The 27,510-nt window shown below is 38.1% G+C and overlaps 1 protein-coding gene across 2 annotated transcripts in view; it reads left to right on the top strand.

The window, feature by feature from the left end:
* The window catches only part of PLOD2 (procollagen-lysine,2-oxoglutarate 5-dioxygenase 2), a gene marked incomplete at both ends in the record, with an annotated part of 112,596 nt that overhangs the window by 28,884 nt on the left and 56,202 nt on the right, over positions 1-27,510 (top strand). For both annotated transcript variants that reach the window (XM_084231278.1, XM_084231277.1), the window contains 2 exons: positions 16,279-16,370; positions 18,508-18,644. In XM_084231278.1, coding sequence (XP_084087404.1) covers positions 16,279-16,370; positions 18,508-18,644 — 229 coding nt within the window. The remainder of the gene's footprint in view (positions 1-16,278; positions 16,371-18,507; positions 18,645-27,510) is intronic.

The raw sequence follows: 27,510 nt of genomic DNA, 5'->3' as shown, positions 1-27,510 counted from the left end.
GTTATATTTGTTTAGTATATTTTCTTAATTACAGTATAATTTTATATAATAATTTCTATTAAAATATAGAGACAAAAAAAATCAGGGTTTAACCGACTAGAATACTGAGTAAAATATGCAAACAGTAATTTGTAAATTTGAACTTTTTTTCAAACTCATTTTAATGTAGAGTGTCTATTTCTGACAAGTGCATGGTATAGTTTAATACAGACTTTTCTATTTTTTATATATATGACGATATATCAGTTTATGACATGAGTTCTACTTTGAGAAATACTCGAATAAGAGCGAGTGAGGAGTGTTGTAGATATCATTGATGTGAAGAAAATACTGAGTGCTTACCCATGTTTCTAGGTAACAGTGAAGTCACACCTCACTGGGGAGTAGTTCTCTGCTAGAAATGACATAACGAACCTGTTCAACAGAGGAAATGTCTCCTTGTTTAACACTGGAGTCAGACTTTTTTGACTGCTTGCTTGGACTTTTGAGGAGTTCTCAAAAAATTGTCCCATGTGAAACTGGTCAAGTTTTCTAACAGGTGATCTTAATTTCCTGTTATACTACTTCCCCGATGAGCTGCTGACTCTGATACAAACCAGATACAACCTTACCGAGAACATATGAGCATGCTGTCCCTGTATGGATTTTTATTGCTGAAATCAGATTGAATTTAAAAGAGAAGAATTTTATAGCTCTTAATATGTATCTTTATAACTTCTTAAATATGCTGTAGGGGGCAGGAGGACACAGGGCAGGTTCTCTATGATCCAAGCAGATGGGTATAGGAGAAGTTCTGGAACCCTCAATGGCTTTTGCAGGCTTTTATTGGGATTTACCAGGTATATGGCTGGCAAGGGGTGCCCAGCAAGTCTTCACTCTATCTGAGCTCTCCCGCATTCTCTCACGTTCTCTCTGCTTCTCTCATGGTTCTGTTTCTCTCTTCTCGTGTTTCTCTATGCTTTTCTGCTCTCTGCTCCTCATGGTTCTCTCTTTCGCTCTCATTCTCTCTGCTTCTGTTTGTTCTCTCTTCTGCTGGTGTCCCTGTGACACCACCCTTATAAGCCCAGTCTCTCAGCACAGGTGAATCCTATCTACATATGCCCACACCCTAGTCCAGGTGCCCGCCATCAGGCATGCATTCAGGACCATAAAGATCCATCATCAATCCTAATGGCAGGAGGGCAGAAAAGCCTGATACCTTTTCACTTACCCTACAATGCATCCTCTTTGTAACTTCTTAATGCCTTGCTGTATTTTGGTGATTAAGTATTAATTGAATAAGATTACTAGATAGGGAAGGAGAGAAGAAGGGAGGAATCCTCTTTCCCACAATAACCTTCTTTTGCCAAGAGCTGATGTTTCTTTTCCCCAGTTCCTTTCAACATGAATGTTCTAATTCTTATAACACATTTCTTATTAGTGATGTCATTTATCCAGGGGTGAAACTATGGCTTACTTTTCTACAAAGACACATTTTAAAAAGTGAAAAACCTCTGCATATTGCTTTCTGCTTAACCCCAGTAAAAATCTAAATAAAATATTAAGTGCAAGAAAGATTTATAAGTTAGGATGAACAGAGTCATAATCTGTATTACTATAATAAAACACTTAACACATATTTAGGTTGTTTGATAGTTGGTGTTTACAGCTTTTCAGGAGTCAACGAGTATCAGAACAGGAGAAATCACAAGGATTGTGTAAGGGCAGGAATGGCCACAGTGCAGGTTTTCCTGATGCCCTGCAGACCGGGTAAAGGAGGAGTCAGAGTCCTCAGTGGGTTTTTGCAGGTCTTTTATTGGGGTCCACCAGGCATATGGCAGGCAGGGGTGCTGGCTGGGGGGCTGGGAGGCTGGCAGGCCTCCCAGCCCCCAGCAAGTCTTCACTCTATCTGGGCTCTCTGGCGTTCTCTGATTCTGCTTCGGCTTCTCTTTCAGGTTCTACTGCTGCTGCTGGCATCCCCCCGTGACGCCGCCCTTAAAAGTGCAGTCTTAACTCAGCTGAATCCCATCTACCTATGCCCACACCCTATTCCAGGTGCCCGCCATCAGGCATGCATTCAGGACAAGGATCCATCATCTACCCTGATGGCGGAAGGGCAGAAAAGCCTGACATTCTCTTTACCCTACAGTCCACCCCCTCAGGGTTTTCTGCCATACAGTATATACATATATATACAATTTTCTAAACAAACAATGCAGCCATGGCCCACAAAAGCAAATACATCACAATATAACAAAATACAACAGAACACAAATAAGTCCAGGCAGGGCACCAACTTAGTGCAAAAGACAATTATTGGTACCAGCAGATAAGCCACCAAATCTGCTGCCGAAGGCACTGCTCATACGAGGGAGGGGAATCACTCACGGCATCTACTATATCACACCAGGAGCCGTCAGGCTTCCTGGCCTTCTCTGGCTGTAGTCTCGGCTACAAGGCACACACAGCATCCACCCCCAGGATGCACTAGCTCTGGGATTGGCAATTTTATTCTGTTGGGGGTAATCGCCAACCCTCAGGGTTTCTGTCTGCAGTCGCTCCAACACTCGGCCTTCATGGCCACCCATGCAACTCACAGACCCCTGCACTCAGGCCAACCCACTGCACAAGCACATGGGTCGGGATCCAAACTCTGCATTCGGCTTGGGCTCCACCCCAAGCCACGTTCCCCACCCGTCCCCCAAGGACAGGTTCCTCAGCTCCTCACCCTCACTCAAGAATGAGCAGGGCATCACCCACAGGTGATTTTACGAGACTCACAGTTCTTCAGCATACCCAGGCTGCTTAACAGCCGCTTAGGGCTTCTCAACTTAGCATCAGTACCAGCTTTTGCCTTCTTAGTTGGCTTTTCTCCTCCACCTGGCTGCTGGGCATAACAGGCTGCTTTTGGCCATCTAGGCCCACTGGCCACCCCCAGATTCCCATCTCTTGGGGTTTACAAACAAAACTGTTCCACCCCCAGGGTCCCAAAACATATCAACCTGCAAGGTCCTCCGCCTTCTGGCGGAATTGTCAGTCCAAGATCATCAGTTCATCAGTCTATCAGTCCAAGTCCATTGGCCTCTCCCTGCGTCAGCAGCGGCCTGCTGCCTCAGCGGTCATTGGCTGGTCCTTTCCGGTGTCGTTGCCTGGTCCTTTCGGGCGTCTCCTTCACGCCAGGTCCCGTCCTGCACTCCCGGACCGTATCCATCTTCTGTGCCGCCCTGGCTCCTCCAGCGTCGTCACAGGCAAACACTTACTCCTTAGTCCCTTCCAGGTCTTCGGAGGGCTCTAATACCCGTCTGCATGGATCCTGCCGACTTACGCCAATTGTAAGGGCAGGACTGGGCACAGTGCAGGTTTTCCTGATGCCATGCAGACCGGGTAAAGGAGGAGTCAGAGTCCTCAATGGGTTTTTGCAGGTCTTTTATTGGGGTCCACCAGGCATATGGCAGGCAGGGGTGCTGGCTGGGAGGCTGGCAGTCCTCCCAGCCCCCAGCAAGTCTTCACTCTATCTGGGCTCTCTGGCGTTCTCTGCTTCTGCTTCGGCTTCTCTTTCAGGTTCTACTGCTACTGCTGGTGCTGCTGCTGGCGTCCCCCCGTGACGCTGCCCTTAAAAGTGCAGTCTTAACTCAGCTGAATCCCATCTACCTATGCCCACACCCTATTCCAGGTGCCCGCCATCAGGCATGCATTCAGGACAAGGATCCATCATCTACCCTGATGGCGGAAGGGCAGAAAAGCCTGACATTCTCTTTACCCTACAGATTGTATCACCTTCAAAATAGGAATAGAGTGTTTAGATTTTTTAACATCTAGAAGATCACAGTAAATTGTTTTGATTTAAACACTTTCTTGTTTTACTCACAAAATGGCTAAACTTTTAAGGTTAGTATTAAACTTAATGGCTAATTAAGTTATGGCATTAATTGGCATTAAAATTAATGGCATTAAACTATTAAGGTTAATACTCTTTTTATCTTTTTTTATTTTATGTATTATTTACATCATTTTTCATTTTTGCACGATGTATGCATTTTCATCTTGGCTATTGTCCCCATACAATTCCCCCCCCTTCTTGTTTTAAACCTTTTCTCTCCTCCGCCCACCTGTAGTATGTTTACTACAGGTTTATAGTTGCTTGTTGATTTTGATTTTTACTTCATTATAATTAGTCTTTTTCCTGGTCTCGTTTAGGTTTTCTAAATTCCTGCTATGAGTGAGACCATCTGGTATTTTTCTTTCTGGCTTATTTCGCTGAGCATGATCCCTTCCAGCTCCATCCATGTTGCTGCAAATTGCATGAATTTATCTTTTTTTGATTGCTGAGTAATAGTCCATTATGTACATGTACCACATCTTCTTGAACCATAGCTCAAATGCCCAAAAATAGATGGCTGGATTAAGGTTAGTATTCTTAAATCCAGAATCCTTATTCACTTCTTTTCCTCAAACCCCACGTCAGGCAATCTTGTTTAATCTACCTTCAAAACACATCAAAATGATAACTTTTTATCTTCTTTAGTATTACTTCTTGATCCATATCACCATAATCTCTTCTGTAGTTGATTGCTATAAACACTACCAATTACATTTACTAGTTTTACCCTTGACATCTCTCTCATGGCAACCAGAAGATTCCTGTTAAATTTTATTCAGACGCTGAGACACTATTGTGTAGCAGTTATGAGCACAGACTCTGGTACCAGACTATCTGGATTCAAATTTGTACCTTGCCATTTAACAATGTGTTTAATTTTGAGCAACGTAATTAAATTAAAATTGTAAGAACGGTGAGACTTGGAGAATACTGAGTTTATAGTATCTACATGGTGGAAACTAAGATAGTATTATTTTAGCAGCTACTAATAGCACTGTTAGTATTTTAGTAACTGAACATTAGTATATTTAGCAACTATCAGTATTTAGCAGCCTTTCACTAAAAATCCTCATAACTTTCCATTGCATTTGCAGTAAAAGCCAAAACTAGGCCCTGCTATATTTACTTTGACTTCTGAACTCATTTTCTCTCTTGCTTAGTCTCTTCTATTCATTCTACTTCCCATGGGGTCCTTTCCTCTCTCCACCAACATTTGAGGGCTGAACCTATCAAATTCTTTTTTTTTTTTTTGTGGTTTCCTCTTACTGCAATGTTTTCCCTCATATAGTTGTATTGCTAGCTCATTAAGCTTTTTATCTCACCCTGTTAGTGATATTTGGTTCTGTTGTGCAAAATTGCAACAGGCAGGATTCACTGTGGCTCTTTTCTTTAGCTGTGCCAGTTAGCTGAAAATACTCTTTGCCTTTTGTCCCCCTGCATTAGAATGTAAACTTCATAATGACAGAGACTCATTTTTCAATCTCTTTTGTTCGATATTGAACTTAAGTCTCTAGAACAATGGAATAATGTCTGGAATGAAGTGGGCACAGAATAGATGTTGGTTTTGTAGGAGAGAATGAAATCATGCTACTGTAAGATTGTTAATTCTCTGCTCAAAGTCTTCTTAGCAGCACCTCTCCCTTTCAGGGCCTAGTAACCTTGATGTAGAGCTCATCTTAACTTCAAACTGCCCTTTTTTACTCCTAGTTGATGATTTGCTGTTAACTACTCTTCATTTCTGAGGAAATAAATCTTATTCCACTTTTGAGGCCCACTGAAGTTGTTTTTTTCTTCCATTACTGCCGCGGACCAGCACAGCAGTAGACGATGAGGCCACCTCAGGGTTGAGAGAAGCGTGCAGGGTGGTCAGGGCATCGGTGAAAGAAATGACAAACAGACACACTTCAAGAGTGAAAATCTGAGTGTAATTTAATTTGAGTTGGTGACCAGTATATATATGTTTTCTAAAAGCATAGGAATGGCGAACATCAGTGAAGAAATCAGCTTGCTTATAGGTTTAGTTTATCATTGACAGGGCAGTGATTTGCATCTGGACCCAGGCGCATTCCTAAGTAGTTAGGCTATTAATTTTTCTTTTTATTTTATGTGAATACTTTTTGTTTAAACTACTCACTACCACTAAATTACTATTAATTAACATGGGTGAATTTTACTTTTCACAATGTAATATTTTTATCATTAAGATTAATACTAACAAGGCTAAGCATACAACAGAGAAATTATTAAGCTAACAGTTCTATTAATACACAGAGTTTAGTAACATTTCATTTGAATTAGCCTAGTTATTAGATTTCGTATGTTATTTTTTAATCAGCAAACCCATGACCTTTTAGACAGAGAAAGAAAAGATTTTAGAGAGAGAGAAAAGATTTTAGAGAGACAGTTGTATTAGAATAAAGTTTGTGGGCCTTGAGAAGGCGAGATAAGTTTCCATGTGGACAGCATTCCTGTAGTGGCTCCTGGTGGTCGTTATCTTTCAACAGGCTTCAGTCTTATCTATGTCTTCAGGTGGTTTTGCTGTTCTCCCCCTGCACACTGGTTCCTTGCCCAGCCGGACCTAGGGATTCCTAGAGGTCACTGCAGGGGGAGGTGCAGCAGGTATGTCTTCAGGGGGTTTTGCTGTTCGCCCCCTGCACGCTGGTTGCCCAGCCGGACCTAGGGACCGTGGCGCAAGCCATTAGCCCTAAGGGTCACTGCAGGGGGAGGTGTAGCACATTACACTACACAAATACTTTTGACTTTTTAGTTTTCTTTCATGTTTAACCTTCTCATTGGACTGTTATGTAAAATTAGAGATACTAATTGTACTTATTCATAGGCATTCTTAGGAGGTAGTTCTTATAATGTAATCTCTGTTTAGCATGATCAGCATCCTAATGCTGAAGCTTGGTAGTCAGAAATTATTCCTGTGTCTCTCCCAAGACAAACTGAATCAGTATGTCTGGGGGTTTTCTCTGATGTGTGCCAATGTTTGAGGACCTCTGGAACAAGACAGTGGCATAATTGACGAGACTGGGAGCATCTGGATTAATTAAGAGTTCAGTTGGATATTTGTGATTCAGTTAGCCCTAGGAATGGAAAAAAAAAAAAAACCTAAAATGAGAGTAGGAGGGTATGAGGTAGAATATTCCAAGTATGAGCAAATGAAAACATTTTTCTAAAATATCAGAAACTGGGAAATATGTTTACCAGGTCAAGGAAGGTCAGGGGAATAGACATCTGTTAGTTAATTCTCAAGTCAATGATTCAGATTTTCTTTTGGTTGAATAAATTTTGGAAAGTTAATGGTTAGCAAAAAATCTTGGAAATTATGAGCTTTACCCATGGGTGTATCTTAAGAGGGCAGGTGAGGCAAAAACTGAAGCAGTGCAGGTAGTCTTCTATAGGGTTGAGAGTTTGGGATATGAGTGCTGATACTGGAATATGACACTAATTAGAATTGAGGAAGAGGGTACAACATTAGATTTTAGTAACCTATTGAAATAATGTCACGCTAGTTATCTGACCACTGATGGAAAAAAAAAATTAAAGATCAATGAATTCAATTATTAAGGAAAGGAATGTCTCTGCAGAAGAACTTGGAATTGGAAGAACCTGAGGACTAGCCTAGGCGTTTGTGAGCTTTTTTTTTTTTTCATTTAAACAAGAGCCGGGGTACAGGCCAAATGTGCGGGAGGGTGAGAGGATTCACCAGAGACAGAGCAGGGAACAGAACAGGCAGAGTGATGAAGTGCACTGCTGAGGGGAGCAGCGGGTGAGACAGGAGAGATATGTTCACCATGTGGGTTGCTCCGAGTATGGCAGGGAGCGAACAGGCACTGCAGAGGCCACGGATAGCTCCACAGTGCTGCGCTCAACCGCTTGCGCCACCAGGGAGGCCCCATTTGTGAGCTTTTATAGCAAGGTTAATGGCCTTAGGGATGGTGTTTATACATCACAGTAATTACTAAGGTCAGGAATATCTACTGAGTGCTCCATTATCAAAATTTAATTTTACTTAAAGGCAGGAGATGTGCATATTATGTATCTTTCTGTATTTTTATTGTCTGAATAATAATGGATTGAAGTAAACACTAATAACTTGCTGCTTGTGAGCACTGTTTTAATCATATAAGGGTATGTTTACTATATATACCAATCCCCACCCCCAATTTTGAACATGAATAAAAAATTTACTTCAAGTACTAGGGGGATATTAACCCATGTTCACCTGATCTTTGCCCAAAGGCTGAGAAGTGATTATAACAAATACATGTTCAGACAGACTGACCTGCTAAAACTGACCTATACACATTGTAATGGGACTAAAGCAAGAAAGTTAACCTATTCAGCATTTTATATTGTTTTGTATGAATGAGGTAAAAGTTCCATCAACTGTGTATACTCTCTCTGCCACCGTGCTTCAAACTGTCTAAATACCATGTTAAGGTGCATACTTACATACTCCATGCCATTTCCAACCTGTGGAATTACCTAAGTCTAGGTGTAAGGTTTCTGGTAAGCCAAGAATGGTGTGACTGAGTCTCTACTAGGTGAGTGACTGTCTCAAGGTCCTGAGATTATATAGACACAGGCCAGAATTCAGTGACGACTTGTCCATGAGAATTATCGATGTATGCCTTTTAACCTATGAGTTGGTTCAGAATTCAAGGAAAACAATACTAAAAATTGAAAGAAGCATTAAAGATGGAAGAAAATCAGGCAATTAGACAACAGGGCACTCATTGGATCTGAAGTTTCACAACTTATGGGAGTTTCTTGTCAGTGTGGCAGATAATATATATAGAGAGCTTTATGTATGAGATTATAATTGCAAGCACTTAAACTAGTTACAAAGCCAATTACTTAGAGAAAGCAAATTATGGAGCTGTATTCTCTTCCTGTTACTGTTTATATTTTCAGAATTTGTACACTTCGAGAAATATAAATTATTTTTTGGCTTATTCTATTTCTTAATAAAACACAGGTCACCTTAAACTCCTAGTTCAAATAATATTTCTCATTAAGGCACTAACAAGCTAACTCATTGCAGATCTTGGTAAATCAGATTGGAACTTAGGACCTCCTTATTTGGAATAATATGAAATAACGGCTCAGTAGGTTTAGCATTTTATTTATTCTACATCGACTCTGGTTAAAAAAAAATATAAATGTAAAAAATTGGTAAGTACTACACAAAAACATGGGAGAATTTTTTTTATAATTGCAGCATGTGAAAGGCCTTTCTGAATTGTGACACAAAACCTAGAAAATATAAGTTAATGACTAATTAATAACTATACCATAGGAAAAGAACTTCTACATGACAGAAATCATGCAGTCAAAACAAAGACAAAGATAAATGGAAATGGGAGGAAAATCTTTGATCCAGAAATTTTACTTGGAATTTATTCTACAAATACACTTTTCCATGTCAGAGTAAGACATAATTATGCTCATCATTTTCAATTGCTGATTTTCTTTTTTTTTTTTTTTTTTTTTTTTTAGTATAGCAGTGGATTGGAAGCAACTATCTGTCATTAACATGTTGGTTAACTATAGTTCATAGTAAAATGGATTATTGTGTAGTTGAATTCCATTAGAAAATATTTCAAAGCTAAGTAAATTTTATTTTTTTTAATATACTTTTTTTAATACTTTTTCTTTTTTGAAGATTTATTTATTTATATAAGAACTGGGTACAGTCAGAAGCGCGGGAAGGTGAGAGACTTCACCAGAGCCAGAGCGGGGAGCAAAACAGGCAGACTGATGAAGTACACTGCTGAGGGGAACAGTGTGCGCAGCAGGAGAGGACTGCGCGCCATGTGGGACCCCTTGCCGGTGGCTGCAGGCAGTTTCACAGCCCAGCACTCAGCCCTGCGCCACCAGGGAGGCCCCCTTTTTTTTTTTTAAAGATTTATTTATTTATGCATACAAGAACTGGGGTACAGGCCAGAGGTGCGGACGTTGAGAGGATTCACCAGAGACAGAGTGGGGAGCAGAACAGGCAGATCCACTGAAATATACTGCTGAGGGGAGTAGTGCTCAAGCCAGGAGAGGTCTGCTGAGCCATGTGGGTTTGCTCCTGGCCGGCTGGGGATCGAATCCGTGCTGCAGTGGCTGCGGACAGCTTCATAGGTTGTGTCTTAACCCCTTGCACCATGAGGAGGCCCTAAGTAAATTTATAAAAAGAGTTGTAAAATATAGGGTATAGGGCATTTGCTTCTATATGCATTGACAATGTCTTCATTCATATGAATAACATCTTTGATATCTCCTGGGAGTCAGCTGGATATCTGGATAAAGGGCTAGAAAATAATATCACTTCCTACTTCATCAGCTAGGTAAAAAAATTTTGAATTAAAAAGAGTGGGTCAGGAAAGAAAAGTAAATCATGTGTAGATATGAATGTAATTTTTAATCTCTACTTTGGCACAGTGAATACTAAAATGTCTCTCATTTTCTGGGGTGTACTCCAAAAAATACATTTCTCTTACATAAAGTTAAACATTTATTACAGTTTACAACACAAAATTAAAAATAAAGCCATTTTTTGGTTTTGTAGTAATTCAATAGAAGAAATCTTGTTGTAATCATCTACTTATAATTTTATATGTAAAAATTCTGTCTAACTATGTACTGATTCAGTTTTCTAGAAGTCTCTTATTTGATAACTTTGACTTGTTGAACAGTGGTGAAGTAGCAAGTTGTGGGGAAGGATTCAGTAGTTTCAATAGATGCCGTAAAACTCTTATGACTGTGTGGATGGCATGCTGCATAGGTAAAACATACTCATTTTATGCATGGGAAATACAGAACAAAATATTCTCTTTTTCAACATGTAATGTGTTCATGACATTGTGGCATGGAACAAGGGAAATTTTCACCATTCTTGAAGATGATGAATGAAAGTTTTTGTTTTTTTTTAAAGATTGATTTATTTACTCATATAAGAACTGGGGTATAGGCCAGAGGTGCGAGGGGGGAGACAGTGGGGAACAGAACAGGCAGACTGACTGAATCACACTGCTGAGGGGAGTAGCAGGCAAGACAGAAGAGGTCTGCTGCGCCATGTGTGCTTCTCCCTGGCCAGCTGGGGGATCAAACTTGTATTGCAGTGGCTGCAGGACAGCTTCATAGGTTATGTCCTAACCCCTTGGGCCACCACGGAGGCCCAATGAATGAAAGTTTGACTTGTCTCTCATCAATATTCAGTCACACAACTTTTGGTCAAGACAGGTTTTAATTTTGCATCTCACATTCATTTATTTTCATTCCTTACTTTCCATTAGGTTAGGCAGTCTTCTTCCAAGAGATTTTTCTTTTTCTGTCCTGGTTCAGACACCTTACCCTCTCACATTTTCTCTAAGAGCACTCCTTGCTTACCTTCAAATCCTTTTCAAGGTATATTTGTTCAGGCCAGCTCTTCATTTGTAGTTGAATTAGCAGGAGTATATTAGCTCCTGCTGATTTTTTCTGATTATTAACCTTCCTGTTGGTGACCCTAATGATTCTAGCAGATCATTTTAGTACCTCCGTAAAATATTGAATAAATAGTAACCGATCAAATTTGTTTGAACAAACTACGTAATTTTGGGCCCATGTTTCTGAGGCGGGTGGCGATTCATACGCTCTGCAAAAGCATTTAGCCAGCAAATGAGTTACCCTCACACAAAGGAGATTCTCTTATTGCTGGTACATCTTTGTTTTGTGGAAGTTGCTGAGGCCTCTGAATCCTTGGAATTCAAAAGTTAAAGTCTCCTCTGACTGAAGAGGGGAGATCTTTTTTTGCTATGGCATTAAATTAGCATTCAAGGTATAAATTTCATAACTTTTGAAAGAATCAAGTGTGTCTTCAAATCATAAATCCTGGAAATTAGTCCCATACTCTTTGTATTAATATTTGTAAGGAGAGGAAACACTCCTTTTCCAAGACAGAGCATTTATACTCGATGCTTTTAATTATATTTTATATCTGCTCAGATTTGAATGTTTGTGTACTCCCAAATTTATATGTTAAAATCATAATCCCCAAAGATGATGGCATGAAAAGGTGGAGTCTTTGGGAGGTGCTTAAGTCAAGAGGGTAGAGTTTTCACAAAGCAGATTACTTTTTTTATAAAATAGGTCCCAGAGAGACCTTTAGCTGCCTTCCACCAAGTGAAGTCACAGGAAGGTGCTGGTATGGACCAGGAGGAGGACCTTTGCCAGAGCTGGCCTGTGCTGAGGCTGTGATCTTGCACTTAGAACCTCAGAAGTGTGAGAAATAAACTTGTGCTGCTTAGAAGTTCACTAGTTCATGGCATTTTGTTACAGGAGCCCAAACAGTTTTAAGATCATATTGATACAAAATCTACATTTTCTGCATTATTTATTTTTTCCTTTAAAATGTTATGAGGTGGGGAAATGGTAAATATCTTTCTCTGGATAGAAAAATTCTCAATGTATCAACTTTTCTCTATGTGGGGTAATGAATGACCAGATTTCCTACCATGTTGATCAAACTCAATGTTTACAAATTTATTTTTAAACATAGTAAGTCAAATATCACATAATTTTCTACACATAGACTCTACAACTTACAGTGAGATCACTCTTTTAAAGTTTGTTAAGATTTCTTTTTTGTGTGTTTTGACCAGCTCTCTAATGTATTGGCTTATATTGAGCTTGTATTTTAAAGTTTGCAGGACATTTCCCCCCTCCTTCCAATTCTTAAGTCATGCTTTACTTACAATAATGAGGAATCCTTTGAGTATGTTCATTCCGGCATTTGAATTTTGCTTTTTCCTTCTAAATTCCAGATATATTTGTTGAAATCAGTATATAATTCTTGGCTACAATCCATGTCTCTGGACGTAGATTGAGAAGGCTGTGGGGGAGTAAGTTCCCTTTAATTTATTTTTGTCTATCATACTTAGATTGAGTTCTTTTTATTATTATTATTTTTTAAAGATCCATTTGTTTATTTATACAAGCACTGGGTACAGTCAGAAGTGCAGGAGGGTGAGAGAATTCACCAGAGCCAGAGCGGAGAACAGAACAGGCAGACTGACAAAATACACTGCTGAGGGGAGCAGTGGGCGCTGCAGAAGAGGTCTGCTGCGCTATGTGGGACCCTTGCTGGCGGCTGGGGATTGAACCAGTGCTGCAGAGGCTGCCCGCAGCTTCGCAGCTCAGTGCTCAACCACTGCGCCACCGGGGGGGGGGCCCTAGATTGAGTTCTTAACATCTAAGTTTTGGATAGTCATTTTAAGGGAGAGTGGGGTGTTACTGGAGATAAGTATTAAATGGAGATTTTGAATAGTTTTAGGCATTTTTTTTTTGCAGATTGAATAGGTTATATGTTCATATTTATAAATGTTTTTCTAGATTATAGATAACTTAGGTAAATATAAATTTACTTAAAAACGACACTATATCAAGATTTCCTTTAATTGTTTTGAACATTGGTTATAGCGGAGCCCTGAATTTTTGAGCAAAATATTAATAACCCTTTTGACTCTATCTGAAAATTTGTTTTTCATTAAATAGTAGCCACCCAATAGATAACTATGTCATATGCCATCAGAAGTCATGGGCTCCCTAACGAGACATCAGGGAATCTTTAAAAAAGGCTGTTAATTTTAATATGTGTACAATTTTATTTTTTAAATGTGAAAACAAGGTCAAAATGTATATTGTAATTTGAAGTACTTATAAGAGAGGTGGTTGACTTTTTAGGTGCCTAAGGCCTGCGGAGCTCTTATTCTGGTCCTGCTTTACTTGGTATCTGGTCCTGCTTTACTTGGTATCTGCTTTACTTGGTATCCCTAACCCTAGGCATCCTACCCTTTGTCTCTTGGACCCATCTCTTCCTCCTTTATTACAAAAATTCTGAAGAATCTTCAGGTATCTCTGAGATGACAATATTTTATTCCATGTTGAAATTGTGGTGTGAATCGCTTTTGAGGAATTTTTGTTGTAAATTTCTTCCAGTAATTCCACAAAGTCAAATTTGATTCCTTGCCATTGACACTTAAATTGTTTGTCATAGTGTTTGGCCGAATCAGTACTTAATAAAGCAACAGAATTGTGCAGAAAGACCATGATTTTGCATATTTTTTAGTAACTGTGAATTCTGAGTTCTAGTGCTAGATTCATTATCACCTAGGTGCAATATCCTGGAAAGTCTTGTTTTCTCTTTAGGCTTTGGTTTCCTCCTCTGTAAAATAAGTGGGCTTTTTAGACTGCCCCTGAGATCATCATTTAACTTAGAATGGAATGATTCTGAGTCCATAGAGGAACACAGAATATGATTGCTTTATCTACTAAGTATTTATTTTCTGGAGTGTGTAGTTCCTATTTCAGATGAATGTACGCTGCCTATAGTGGGGAGCACATTGGGTCAGGTATCACCAATTCCATTGTCAGGGCCCACAATTCACTAGGAGGTCTCAAAGGATTCAGAATATTGTTATAATCATGACTATTATGTATTACAGGATATGACACCAAGCAAAATCAGCAAAGGCAAAAGGCATGTGGGAGAAGTCCAGGGAAACCAGACAGTTTTCAGTTGTCCCTTCCTAATGGAGTCACACAGGATTTGCTTAATTCTTTCAGCGACTAATTATGACAACACACTTGGAATATAATTTGTCAAGGAAAACTCATTAGTGACTCAGGGTCCAAGGTTTTTATTGTGGGCTAGTCACATAAGCATCCTCTATACCAAAGTTCTAAACTTCCAGAAAGAATGCAGGTGTGCAGTGTAAACGCATTGTACAATGTAGAAACACTGAGCCATCCTTATCAAGAATTGGTGGGAAATGTCCCCCAAATACAACTTTTCAGTTGCCAGCCAAGGACCAGTTCTTCCTAAGATTGAAATCTCAAGTTTGCTGCATTATCTCTTTATTGCACATGAAATAAAATTCAAAATTTGCTTCTTGCCTTTTGATATTTCACTAACACAACAGGTCACAAGGATCACTGGAAAGAAATGGACTTTGAGGAATAACTAAGGTCCATACCTGCTTTGCTACTGACTTACTGAGGGACTATGATTAAGTTACTTAACCTATTGAAACATGTCTGCTTATTACTATTTAAACATACCTTCCTCATTAATGAATTTTAGATAGTAATGCAAGGTAGTTAGGGATTTTGTTGAAATATTTTTACAGATGCGCATGCAATGTAATGTCACTTGTCTCTGAATCTACTCATTCAACTCATGTCTGTTCTAAACAATATGCTAGGCTCTGGAGGTATAGTGCTGAACAAAAGATGTCTTGCTTCCTGGAGTTTGTATTCTAGTTGAGGATTAGAGGAATTTCTAATCTCACACGATGACATGCATCTTAGATGCAATTACAATTTGTGGTTAAGTGCCCTGAGAGAGCCAGAGTGCTTGAAAATACATAACAGATAACTGGCCTGTTCTAGTAGATCAGGGTCAGTCTCCCTAAGAAAATTACATGTGTGTAAGAATGTCAAATTTGAACAGGTTCCTGTCAGGAGATCAGGAGGGACATTAGACAGTGGTCTTACATAGAAGCTTCTGGTGGGAGTGAACAGGCATCATTGAAAAATAATAAAATTATTAGAGATTAAGTAAAGGGGAGAGAGGAGGTGGATGAGATTGGAGAGGATAGAGTCAGTCAAGGACCAGACTGAGATAATGGAGCTTGGCTGCCATCCTAAAAATCATGGGAGGCCATTTCAGTATATTTGGCAATGGGGAGGGGTGAGAAGGAGGTTTCACATGGTTAGATATCTTAGTATTTTGAAAAGAATACCATATAGACATTTGTTTGAAATGGGTAATGTGCAATTCAGAGATCAGTGCAGAAGTCTTGGGGACTGCTGCTTATAATTTCAATTAGTATTATAACTTACTAGGAGATGGAGAGAAATGCATCTGTTTTTAAGTATTTGTTACCAATGCATCATAATTTATGAAAAACATTAGGATTAGTTTCAGGATTGATTTTTTTTTCTATGTTAGTGTCTTGATGCTTATAATATGCTTCCAGTCTTCATTGATGTTTGTAAAAATGCAGTGATGTATTATAGAAGACAGTGAAGCTCATTGATTAGTTTAGTGCTTAGGAGAGTGCCTTTACAGATAGAAATTTTGAGTACTTGATTAAGTCTCTCTCTTAGTGTTGGAATTTGCTGCAGAAGGCTTGTTTTTCCTTAAATACTTCTTTTTTACCATTAAAATGATTAATCATTTGATCGTTTATAATTAAGCAGTGATATAACTAATTTGAATTAACTTTTTCCAACAACTTTTTTGTTTAGCCTTATGTAAGTTAACTGATCTGTACATTCCTGTTTTTTAATGAAGTCTCTAATTGCTGTAGCAAGTTGTAAAGTTGGGGCTTTTAACTTCTTGGTAAACCATCTTACATCATTTCTTTCTGTCTCCCCAGATAAATTATTAGTCATAACAGTAGCAACAAAAGAAACTGATGGATTCTATCGATTTATGCAGTCAGCCAAATACTTCAATTACACCGTGAAGGTATGGTATGTCTTTTAATTCATATGTGAGAATGTGTGTCAATAGTACATTTTTCATGACATCAGCAACATAACAATCTCCATTGAACAAAATGAAGACAAAATTTGGTTCTGTACATTAATTTTATATATACTTGATTGCTTGATTTTATTTAATGTTTATTTTTTTGTGTAGAAAAACTGGAGTGCAGGCCAGAGGTATGGGGGTGAGAGGATTCACCAGAGACAGAGTGGAGAGCAGGAAAGGAGGATCTACTGAAATACATTGCTGAGGGGAGTAGCTGGTGAAACAGGAGAGGTCTGCTGTGCCATGTGTCTTAGCTCCCTGGCTGGGGGTCAAACTCAGTTCATAGCTGTGATAGCCCTAGGCCACCATACTTGATTGTTTTAAAGATGCTTTTAGGCTTTAGTAATACTCTGCCACTCATGTAATTTCTTTGTATTTGTTAATGCTTGTATAAACATGCTCTGCAAAATAAAAAAAAAAGTTTATTTTTTCATATTTACTTTGGGTCCACAATAGTCCATTAGCATCATCAGGGAAATAGAAATAAATATTTTCAGACTCCACTCCAGATCTGCTATATCATCAGCCCTGGGAGTAAGATCCAGTAGTATGTGTTTTAACAAGCCCTCCATGTGATTTTCATGCACACTGAAGTTTGACATACTGATATGGTGGGACATAAACATAGAAAAGAGCTTAACACAGTACATGACACACAGTAGGCTCTGAGGTGTGGCGTGCCCAGTGTTATTGTAGTATCAAAGAAATCCAGAAAGATTGCAGACTGAAGTGTAAAAAGTCTCAGGGCCAGAGGAGGCCACTTTTTAGTACAAAAACTAATAATTATACTAGACTAGCCCCCAGTATGAATCCAGGTCCAGGTTGAGTTTGAGTTTTCTTGGTTAAAATTTCTCTCCAACTTTTGATATAGGAAGTGATGAGGTGATAACTAGAGATCTGAGTCTGAGATCCCATGAACCTTGCCAGCCAGGTTTATATTTGACTCAATATGAATAAATATATTTAGAAAATAAATATATTTATAAATATATTTATAAATATATTTATCCTTTCCTTCTGTGTTTATTTTTAGTTTAATTCACTCTTAATGTTACAAACCTCTGAGTAAATTTTATTTGGGCAACTTCATACTTTGTTATGAAGACACTTTGATACAAGGTACATGTGGTGTGGATAGGGGGTTGGGGGGGGCATATGTTCCCTAATCCCTCATAGTCAAGGTATGTCTGTAATTTACTTCAGGAGCAATTTACTTCAAGAGGCAACTGCTAAGGCTAAGGCAAATAGTGAAAAGATAAGCTACAAAGTTGATTAGTTCTGCTTAGTTTATCATATTGACCAGATATTATTAAGCTTTTGAAAATAATGTAAATTCAAGATTTAGAAGGTAAAGAAGGCAATGTTTGACTTAATGCTCTGTGTTCCCTGACTCAACAAATTTTAAGTCAGTGTGAAAATCACGTATGGGCCCCAATTCAGAGTCTGAGCTTCATTTAGATTTCTTGCCAGATTGAAAACTGTTATGAAAATTTCCTTCATTTTCTTTTTCATTTTAGTCTGAACAAATAAAAGTAAAATATGAGAGATACTTGTGGTTCGCCTACCCGCACCTCCTTGGATTAGATTACTTTTGAAAGTGTGAAACTGGGGATGGCATCTTATGGGGTGAATGACTTTGAAGAATTATTATTTTTTTGAGATTTATTTATTTATGCGTGCAAGAACTGGGGGGTAAGCCAGAGGTGCAGGGGTTGAAAGGATTCACCAGAGAGAGTGGGGAGCAGAACAAGCAGATCTACTGAAATACCCTGCCAGAAGGCAGCAGTGAGCGAGCCAGGAGAGGTCTGCTGCACCATGTGGGTTGCAACCTGGCCTGGGATCCAAATCATGCTGCAGTGGCTAGCTATAGCTTGATAGCACCTTGGAGGCCCCTGACTTTGAAGAATTATTTCCTGACGTTGGCATGAAGTTTTTTTTCTGTGTAACATGTCTTAATTGGACATTTGAAGAGTAGTTACTGTGTAATACAGTGCAAGTTGCTAATGAAATGTGTTTTTTTTGCTATCATAATTTGAGTTTTACTCAGGGATGAAAGTTGATTTCCTTTTAGGTCCTTGGTCAAGGAGAAGAGTGGAGAGGTGGTGCTGGAATTAATAATATTGGAGGGGGCCAAAAAGTGAGATTAATGAAAGAAGTCATGGAGCATTATGCCAATCAAGAAGATTTGATTGTCTTGTTTACTGAATGGTAAGAAAAATAACCTGTGGATTTCTAAGTCTATATTAAACATATTTTTAAAAAGATTTGAAGTTCATATTTATAGTTCATATATGTTTCATCATTTTATTCATCCAAATCATTGTTTTAATGGGTAAATATTACTCAGTTTTGAAACCATAGTCTGAGGTAGTTATGTATAGTTATCAAATTTGATAATTTATCATAAGCACTACTGAGAAAGTGGCAGAAACAACTTTTTTTTGAAACTTATGTTTTAATCTTAACTTAGAGTTGAAATAAAAGCCATGTTCAGCTTTATTTATTTTTAATATTTATTTATTTATTTATTTATTTATTTATTTATTTATTTATTTATTTATACAAACACTGGGTACAGTCAGAAGTGCGGGAGGGTGAAAGAATTCACCAGAGCCAGAGCAGGGAGCAGAACAGACAGATTGACGAAACACACTGCTGAGGGGAGCAGTGGGCGGCAGGAGAGGTCTGCACGCCATGTGGGACCCTCACCCAGTGGCTGGGGATTGAACCGGCGCTGCAGAGGTTGTGGGCAGCTTCGTAACCCAGCGCTCAACCGCTGCGCCACCAGGGAGGCCCTGTTCAGCTTTATTTTTAAAAAGAATAACTCAATAGATTCTGGTCAGCCAGGAGGTAATGTATGTTAGACATAGATAGCTTATGCTATTAAGAAAAAGGAACCTTTTGAATGTATAAATATGTTTTTGTATATTACCTTTCTCTCCCTCCACATAATTTGGAGTGTCTGCTTATATTGCTTTAATAATGTCAAGTTTTCATGAGACATTAGTGATTGCTACCTTCCATTTTCTCTGCCTTTTAAGTTTTTTTTTATTATTGGTTGCTCCCTTTAAATCTCTTTGCATTTTTTTCCTCTTAGGAAAGTTTCCTTATCTTGCCCTCAATTTGAGAATCCAAAAATGAAATTATTTTAGATGAAAGTAAGAACCATGATTTTTATGCGAATGTCTAAATAAAAAAAAAGGGCCTTGACATTTGCATTTTAAATGAGATGTGTTATGGATGATGTTAGCTTATATACTGGGTCACTTTCTACAAAATCTATTATGATGTATTTTTTTACCCATGAAGAAAGAGTGAGAAGCTCATAATAACTACTTAGACTAAAGATCTAGTATGTTTTGGTTTAAAATTTCTGTGGATTTGAAACCATTTAGGTCAACTGGATCTTGCTACATGTGTATTTTAATTTTGATTCTGAAGGAAAATCTCCTTGTAAAAGTTACTGAATGTAGCTGTAATGCTTTTAGATTCTTAAGCTTCTTTTTAGGTTTTAGGAAGAACTCCTTTCCCTTTAACTATACCCTCCTATATCACTTCTCCTCCTTCCTCCCCCATATAAGATTTAGTCTTTGCGGTAACTAGTTTAATAAGGACTCTGGTCTCTTCCTGAGAGAAAAGTAAATTGTAAGATATCTAAAAACTGCTTGAGCTTGTATTTATTTAAGTGATACTTTAAGACCAGATTGACAAAAGGGACAATAAAATTTTAATGGAAAACCCAGAGTATGCCAAGTAATGGTAGTATTGGGGAATATATCAAAATACAACAATCAAAAATTTGGACAAATCCTCTTAGGGAACAGTCAGTTAACTGAAAATATGGAGGCTCAACTCATCCAGGTCATTGTCAAAGAAGAGTCACTAACAATTTCCTCCATCATCACCTACCATGTTTGTGCTTCTGGAAAATCCCTCTGATGATGGTAAGGTAACCGAGGTAAAGAGAGATGAGCAATTGGTGCCATCTTAAAGCTTTTTCCCATCTTATTTTTAAAATAACATTCTTTAAAAATGTTAGAGTGATCAAGAGATTTGAAAATCCTGAGTAAGTTCTGAGACAAATGAATTACATTATAAGCTATTTGAAATGAGATATTCAAAAGAAAATTATTACTATCCTAACCAAGTTTACCCCTGGGGTTTAGAATTCAGAATTTATTAATTTTAATAAATTGAACAAATTCCGCTTTCTTAAGTGACTTTAGCACAATTTGAATCTAGTAGTTAGTTCTATGAAAACATAGGTCACTACTATATGAAACTATGTACAAATTTATGTACTTAGTGGTTTAGATAGGCCTTTAAAAATTAGCTTTATTGAGGTATAATTTACATACCATGACGGACACTAAAATTAAGTGTAAATTTTAACAAATTTTAGTAAAATTACAGAGTTGTGCAATTATCAACTCTACTTAAATATAGAACATTTTTAATATCCCAAAATGATTCCCTGTGCTTATTTGGATACATTTTTATAAATTGATTTAAAACAATTTCATAACATTGCTTCCTTGGCAATATGTGTTCTAAACTGACTTTTGGGTGAACATTTAAAGTTAGAGGCAGATGTATATAAATAGACTCTGAAGGGTAAGATATATCACTTAATTTAGATACTGGCAGAGATTTGTGGTCTCATCTCAAAAGTAAAGTTGAAGCTTTACATATAAAAAAAAAATCACCAAATTTTTTTCAACTTATTTCAAACTGCAATGTGTGTGTGTTTTGTTGCAATCAAGATGGTTTGTAAAGCTGACAGTCTTCCTTTGATTAAAACAACTGCCAATAATTGTAAAGAATTTGGACTTTTAATGGACAAGGTACAATGAGTTTTTTTAAAATAGATTCATAAAGATTTTGGGGACAAATACTATAACTTGGTAACTGCATATTTCCTTACAGAGATAAATAACTGCAAATTATTTTTAAAATTCACCTTAGTCAAGGGTACAGAACATTTTGAAGTACTTTTTGCATTACTTTCAGAACTACCTTATGAATCTAATAACCTTTTAAAGCATGTATTTCTTTTACTCTAGTCAAGTTTAAAACAGATGATCAGAACTATTATATAGTTATCATTTTTAATAATATATAAAGTAATATGTAACAAAAATGGTTGTGTTATTCTGATTAAATTAAAAATATATGCAATATCCCTATAAACTTGTGCTGTGCTGGGTACAGTAAAATGTAAACCAGCAGGATTCATAAACTAAAAAGAGCATATAGTGTAATACTTTCAGGTCTAAGATAAATATCTAATAAAAACTGTGGTTTATTTTATTATTTTGTCTTTTAGACTTAAGAATATCTTGTTTAGAAGAAAAGTAGTTAGGAATAAAGGCAGTACAATTATTTGAATGTGAATTTGGAAGGAGCAGAAATCTACATTTTTTGGCACCTCTGAATGAAATGCCATTATCAGAATGTGGGTATATTACATTTTGAGAAAGTCCTACTGTATGAAATATTACTGGCCTCACCAAAAAGAATATTTCCACTATGAAAATATTTACCCAAGGATTATGGTATATAGAAATTTCCAAGTTTGTAAAGCATTTGTTTAAGGGTAACTATATGATTTTGATATAAGATAAAGTAATTAATTTTTAATTTATAGACTTTTGCTAATTAATGGTAGCACTGATGAAGACTGAACTTAAAAGACTGATATGGTAGCCAATACTACTAAAGTTGATATAAAATTAAAATCAATATAAAGGGAAGCCAGTGTTTTAATAGTTTCTAGCTAACTCTAATCTGGCATATTAATTTGAAATGAATAAATGCTGGCTGAAAAATGAAGGGATAATACACAAATCTCTGTAGTCAGCATACATAAATAATTGCTTTGATTGTACAGTTGACCTTTAAACATTGTGGACATTAGCAATGCTGCCTCCCTATCCCCTAATCAAAAATCCTTGAGAAATTTATCCCCTCTGTATCCTTGGGTTCCACAGCCGTAGTTTCAACCCTCTGACATTTACAATAGGTTGAATCTTTGGATAGAAAAAAATCCTTTGGTCAGTGGGTCCTTGAAGCTCAATGGTCAAGGGTATGTGGCTAACTTCATTTATGCTCAGTTATAATTGTTTTCATGTTATAGAAAGTGAAGCTAAAGGCTGTACCTAATTTGCATAGTGTCAAGGCATAAAGCAAGGAATAAGTATATATTAGGTAACAGAGTAAATTGCATTAGTAGAAAGAAACAGATATTGCAAGAGGGAAAAATAAGGTGGATAATTTGAAACTATTTTTAAAGATTACTTTTCTTCCTTTAAAGAAATAAAACGACTAATAGAGTTTGGAAAGAACCCTGGATTTCTAAATCTCAAAGATTAAAATTATTTAAAAGGTTGAATTTTGATAGAATCCATGGAAAACTATGCTTTGCTTCTGATTTTTCATGTCAGTCAATACTTGTTGCATTTAACTTCTAATTAAAAATTGTGCTAAAAAAGTGAGATTGGTAAGCTCATTTTTCACCTTGCAATCATACTATTTGGGTTTTTGTAGCCAAAGCAATTTTAAATAGAAATATCTTCATGATCTTTGAAAAATTTTAAATAGGTTCAAAGAACCATTCTAAAGTACATAAACATTGAAATAGTTATTATGTGAAAATAATTTTTGCTTTCCCCTTATGCCTTGGAATAATTGCTTTTTGTTATAAAGGTAATGCATGCTGATAAAATATTAACATTTAATATTTTCATGCTATTGACTTCTGTTAATAGTTTGTCATAGGCTGTGTCATAGGCACTATTCACTCTGCCCATCATTAGGGCTACAGAGACAGAAAACTTTCACTTCCCACAGGTGCACTAATAACTTTGAATATGTAGTACTACCTGCAGATTTACTGATTCAGGTTGGCCCAAGTCTCCAGTCTTTCAATTCTCTGACATAATAAACTCTTTTTCTTCCATCTCCAGACAGTGTGTTGTAGTTTCTGTGTAATATGCATCACAGTCTCTGTCTCAGAATGTTTTGCTGTCATGGCTCCGTTACCCATAAAACTGGTCTTATTTCCTAATCTTTTATATTAAAGAAATTATGTAAAGTACTAGTAGTCTTGAGGAAAAATAACCTGGTTTCAAAAGTGGATTATTTTAGGGAGCAGAATTTTAACATGGCTATACTGATGAGCTCATTTGTATTGGTTATACTGATGAACTCATACTGATGAGATCATTTGTATTAATAAGACAAAAGGGAATGTATTTTTGTAAATACGATTTCATGAAGTCAGATTAATTCTGTTTTATAAAGAAATGGGAAAGTTTAAGGTTTGTATTAGAACAAATTTATTGTTTTAAAATTTATCTTAAAAAAAGGGGGCGGAACAACATGGCGGCGAGGAGACGCTGCGAGTAAGATCTCCCATTAAAAAAAGTTAATAGGGAGGAAAAGCAGCAGGTCCCAGTGAGAACTGGGACACGGAAGATAAACGGGTGACTCCAGCAAACTACCCGAAGAAGAAAGTGGCCATAAAAGAGGACTAGAAGGGAGGGAAGCACAGAACCCTGCTCCCCTCCTCCGCCCACAGAGGTGGCACTCTCCGACCGGCAGAGAAGAGGAAAACAACAAACCAAAATGGCCAACAAGAACAAACGACACAGCAAGCGGGACTGTGAGTGGAAAGGAACTATTGCAGCCACCACACCCCGTGAACGGGAGCTGAGGCGAACCCTGCAGGATTCACCGCAGCGGTGAGCGAACGGCTCCGGGCGCCATTAGAGAAGTACAAAGACCCAGGGAGACTCGCACACAGCCCAGGCTGCCGGTAAGCTTGCGCGGAAAAGCAGCACGCTGGGCGCGCTTGAAAAGCAAGTGCAGACTGGGATTGCGGCTGCCCAGGTCCCCGCGCCTGCAACCTAGGCTTGCGGGGAGACGCGCGGAGGTCCTCACTGAGGTGAAGGTCCCTCCCTGAGTAAGCAGGAACCAGGCGCCCAGGCACTGGAGCTGTGCAAAAGGCGCCATTCCCGTGCCACTGAACTGGGCTACAGCCCGCGTCCTGGAACTGAAGGCTTTGAACTGAGACCCGGGGCACGAAAATTCGGGGCGTGGGTTCTCCACGACGGTGGGGCACAAGGCAGACACAGAACCCCAAAGCTGTTGAGGTGTACCCTACCATTCCCGCTCTGTTCCCTGTCCCACGGGGTGGGGGGAGGCGAAAAACAGCCCCCCAAGGACAATAGGAGAGATCTCTGGCGCCACCTAGCGACCAGGAAAAAAAAGTCACTAACACCCCATAGAACAGGAAATTTCTTAAGACTGCTTGAAAAGGGCAGAAGGCTTCTGGAGGACCCAGTGGCCAGCCGGGAAGTTAGCCCACGCCAGGCCCCTTCCGACCAGCAGTCTGAGCCCACAGAGGGAGCAGGCACTCACGTCCGGGGCAGACCGGGTGCGCAGAAGAGTGTGCCTGAAACCGGAGGTGCAGGGACTGCATCCCGCTTCGCCATTTGAGAACAGGGACATTTCTTCAGTAAAAACTGCCTAAAACCAGCAGAAAGCTCCCCCAGAAGACAGATATGGCTCCTGGAAGAGCCAGAGGGGAGCGGAGAAGTTCACCCAAGATGCCAGTCAGTCCGAGCAACACAGTGTCCCAACGCATACGACAAATTAGAAAACAGACAGTAGGGAGTAGAAAAACCACACGCAACCTAACAACTCCTCAGGAAAGAAGCACACCACAAAAAGAAAACCACTCCCCAGATTGCAACGACAGCAACTTAGAAGAACTCCTGAGCCTTACAGAAAGAGAATTTAAAATTGCCATGATTAAAAAAGTGATAGATCAGAAGAAGGAAATTGAGTCCCTAAAGAGGGAAGTAAAAGAAATGCAGGAGATCAAAGAATTAATGGAGGAACTAAAGAACTCTGGGAAAAGCAATGAAAGCAGAATAGATGAAATGGAAGAACGAATAAGTAATCTTGAAGACACAGAAATAAAAAGAACCAAAACAGAAAAGGAAAGAGAAGTACGAAGGAAAAAGAATGAAGAAAGACTTCGGGAACTATCTGACTCCATGAGGAAAGGAAATATAAGAGTTATAGGAATTCCAGAAGGAGAGGAGAGAGATGTAGGAACAGAGAAAATATTCATGGATATAATTGAAGAGAACTTCCCAAATGCAAAGAAGGAGCTGAAAATTGATATACAAGAAGCAAGAAGAACACCAAACTTCCACGACGAAAGGAAAAACACAGCAAGACACATAATAGTAAAGCTCCCAAGAATCCAGGTCAAGGAAAAAATAATGAAGCTGACAAGAGGGAAGAAACAGATAACATTCAAAGGAAAACCAATCAGGCTGACATCAGACTTCTCTGAAGAAACACTACGGGCAAGGAGAGAGTGGAGGGACATAGTCAACAGACTCCAAGAAAACAGATGCCAACCAAGAATACTCTATCCCACAAAGCTCTCTTTCCTCCATGAAGAAAGAATATGGACCTTCCCAGACAAAGAGAAACTCCGGAATTTCATTACGAATAAACCCCCACTCCAAAAAATACTACAAGGAATCCTAAAGCCAGAACCTCAGAGGGACGAATAACAAAGAAAGAAGACCAAATAATAAAAAAAAGTTATTAAAAGAATAAATAAATAAAATCAAAGGAAAGACAAACATAATGGCAAATACAGATGCTAACATATCAATATTAACTCTAAATGTAAATGGACTAAACTCTTCAATAAAAAGACACAGAGTGGCAGCCTGGATTAAGAAACAAAACCCAACCTTTTGCTGTCTCCAGGAAACACATTTAGCTACAAAAGATAAAAATAGGCTCAAAGTCAAAGGATGGAAAACAATCCTACAAGCAAATGGGCCAAAAAAGAAAGCAGGAACAGCTATACTTATATCAGATAAAACAGACTTCAAACTCGAAAAAATAAAAAGAGACCCCAATGGTCACTACATTATGATTAAGGGGACAATACTTCAAGAAGAAATAACACTAATTAACATATACTCACCAAACGAAAGAGCACCAAAATATATCAGACAACTGTTGTCCTCTCTGAAAACAGACATCAGAGAAAACACATACGTAGTGGGAGACTTCAACACACCACTATCAACAATGGATAGAACAACAAGACAAAAAATAAGTAAAGAAACTAAAGCTCTAAATAAGGACCTAGAGCATTTGGGCTTAACAGACATCTATAGAACACTAAACCCAAAAAAAACGGAGTACACATTTTTCTCAAGCGCACATGGATCATTCTCCAGGATCGATCACATACTGGGGCACAAGACAAACATCAACAGATACACCAAGATTGAAATCATACCAACCATCTTTTCTGACCACGAAGGCATCAAACTAGAAATAAATCATAAAAAGAAGGCAAGGAACTATCCTACCTCATGGAGATTAAAAGCCACACTACTGGAAGACCACTGGGCTAACGAGGAGATCAAAGAAGAAATTAAAAAAATTCTTTGAATTGAATGACAAGGAGGACACCAATATCCTAAATGTATGGGATGCAGCAAAAGCAGTAATAAGAGGAAAATATATAGCAATAGAAGCTCACATCAAAAAACAAGAAAGAACTCAAACAACCTAATCTCGAAGCTCAAAGATCTAGAAAAAGAACAACAAAAAAAACCCAAAACCAGTAGAAGAAAAGAAATAATAAAAACCAAAGCAGAAATAAATGAAATTGAACCTCAAAAAACAATCCAAAAGATCAATGAAACCAAGAGCTGGTTCTTTGAAAAAATAAATAAAATTGACAAACCCCTAGCCAGGCTCACAAAGGAAAAAAGGGAGAAAGCACAAATACACAGGATCATAAATGAAAGAGGAGAAATCACAACGGACACAGCAGAAATCAAAAGAATAATCAGTAACTACTATGAACAGTTATATGGAAACAAGTTCAACAATCTAGAGGAGATGGACAAATTCCTACAACTCTACAATCACCCAAAGCTAGATAAAGAAGAAATAGAACACCTAAACAGACCAATTACAATTAGCGAAATTGAAATGGTAATCAAAAACCTCCCCAAAAACAAAA

Source organism: Talpa europaea, assembly GCF_964194135.1.
Source record: "Talpa europaea genome assembly, chromosome: 4".
NCBI classification, from domain to species: domain Eukaryota; kingdom Metazoa; phylum Chordata; class Mammalia; order Eulipotyphla; family Talpidae; genus Talpa; species Talpa europaea.
Note: the sequence above shows the minus strand (reverse complement) of the source record. Positions and strands in the feature narration are given on the sequence as shown.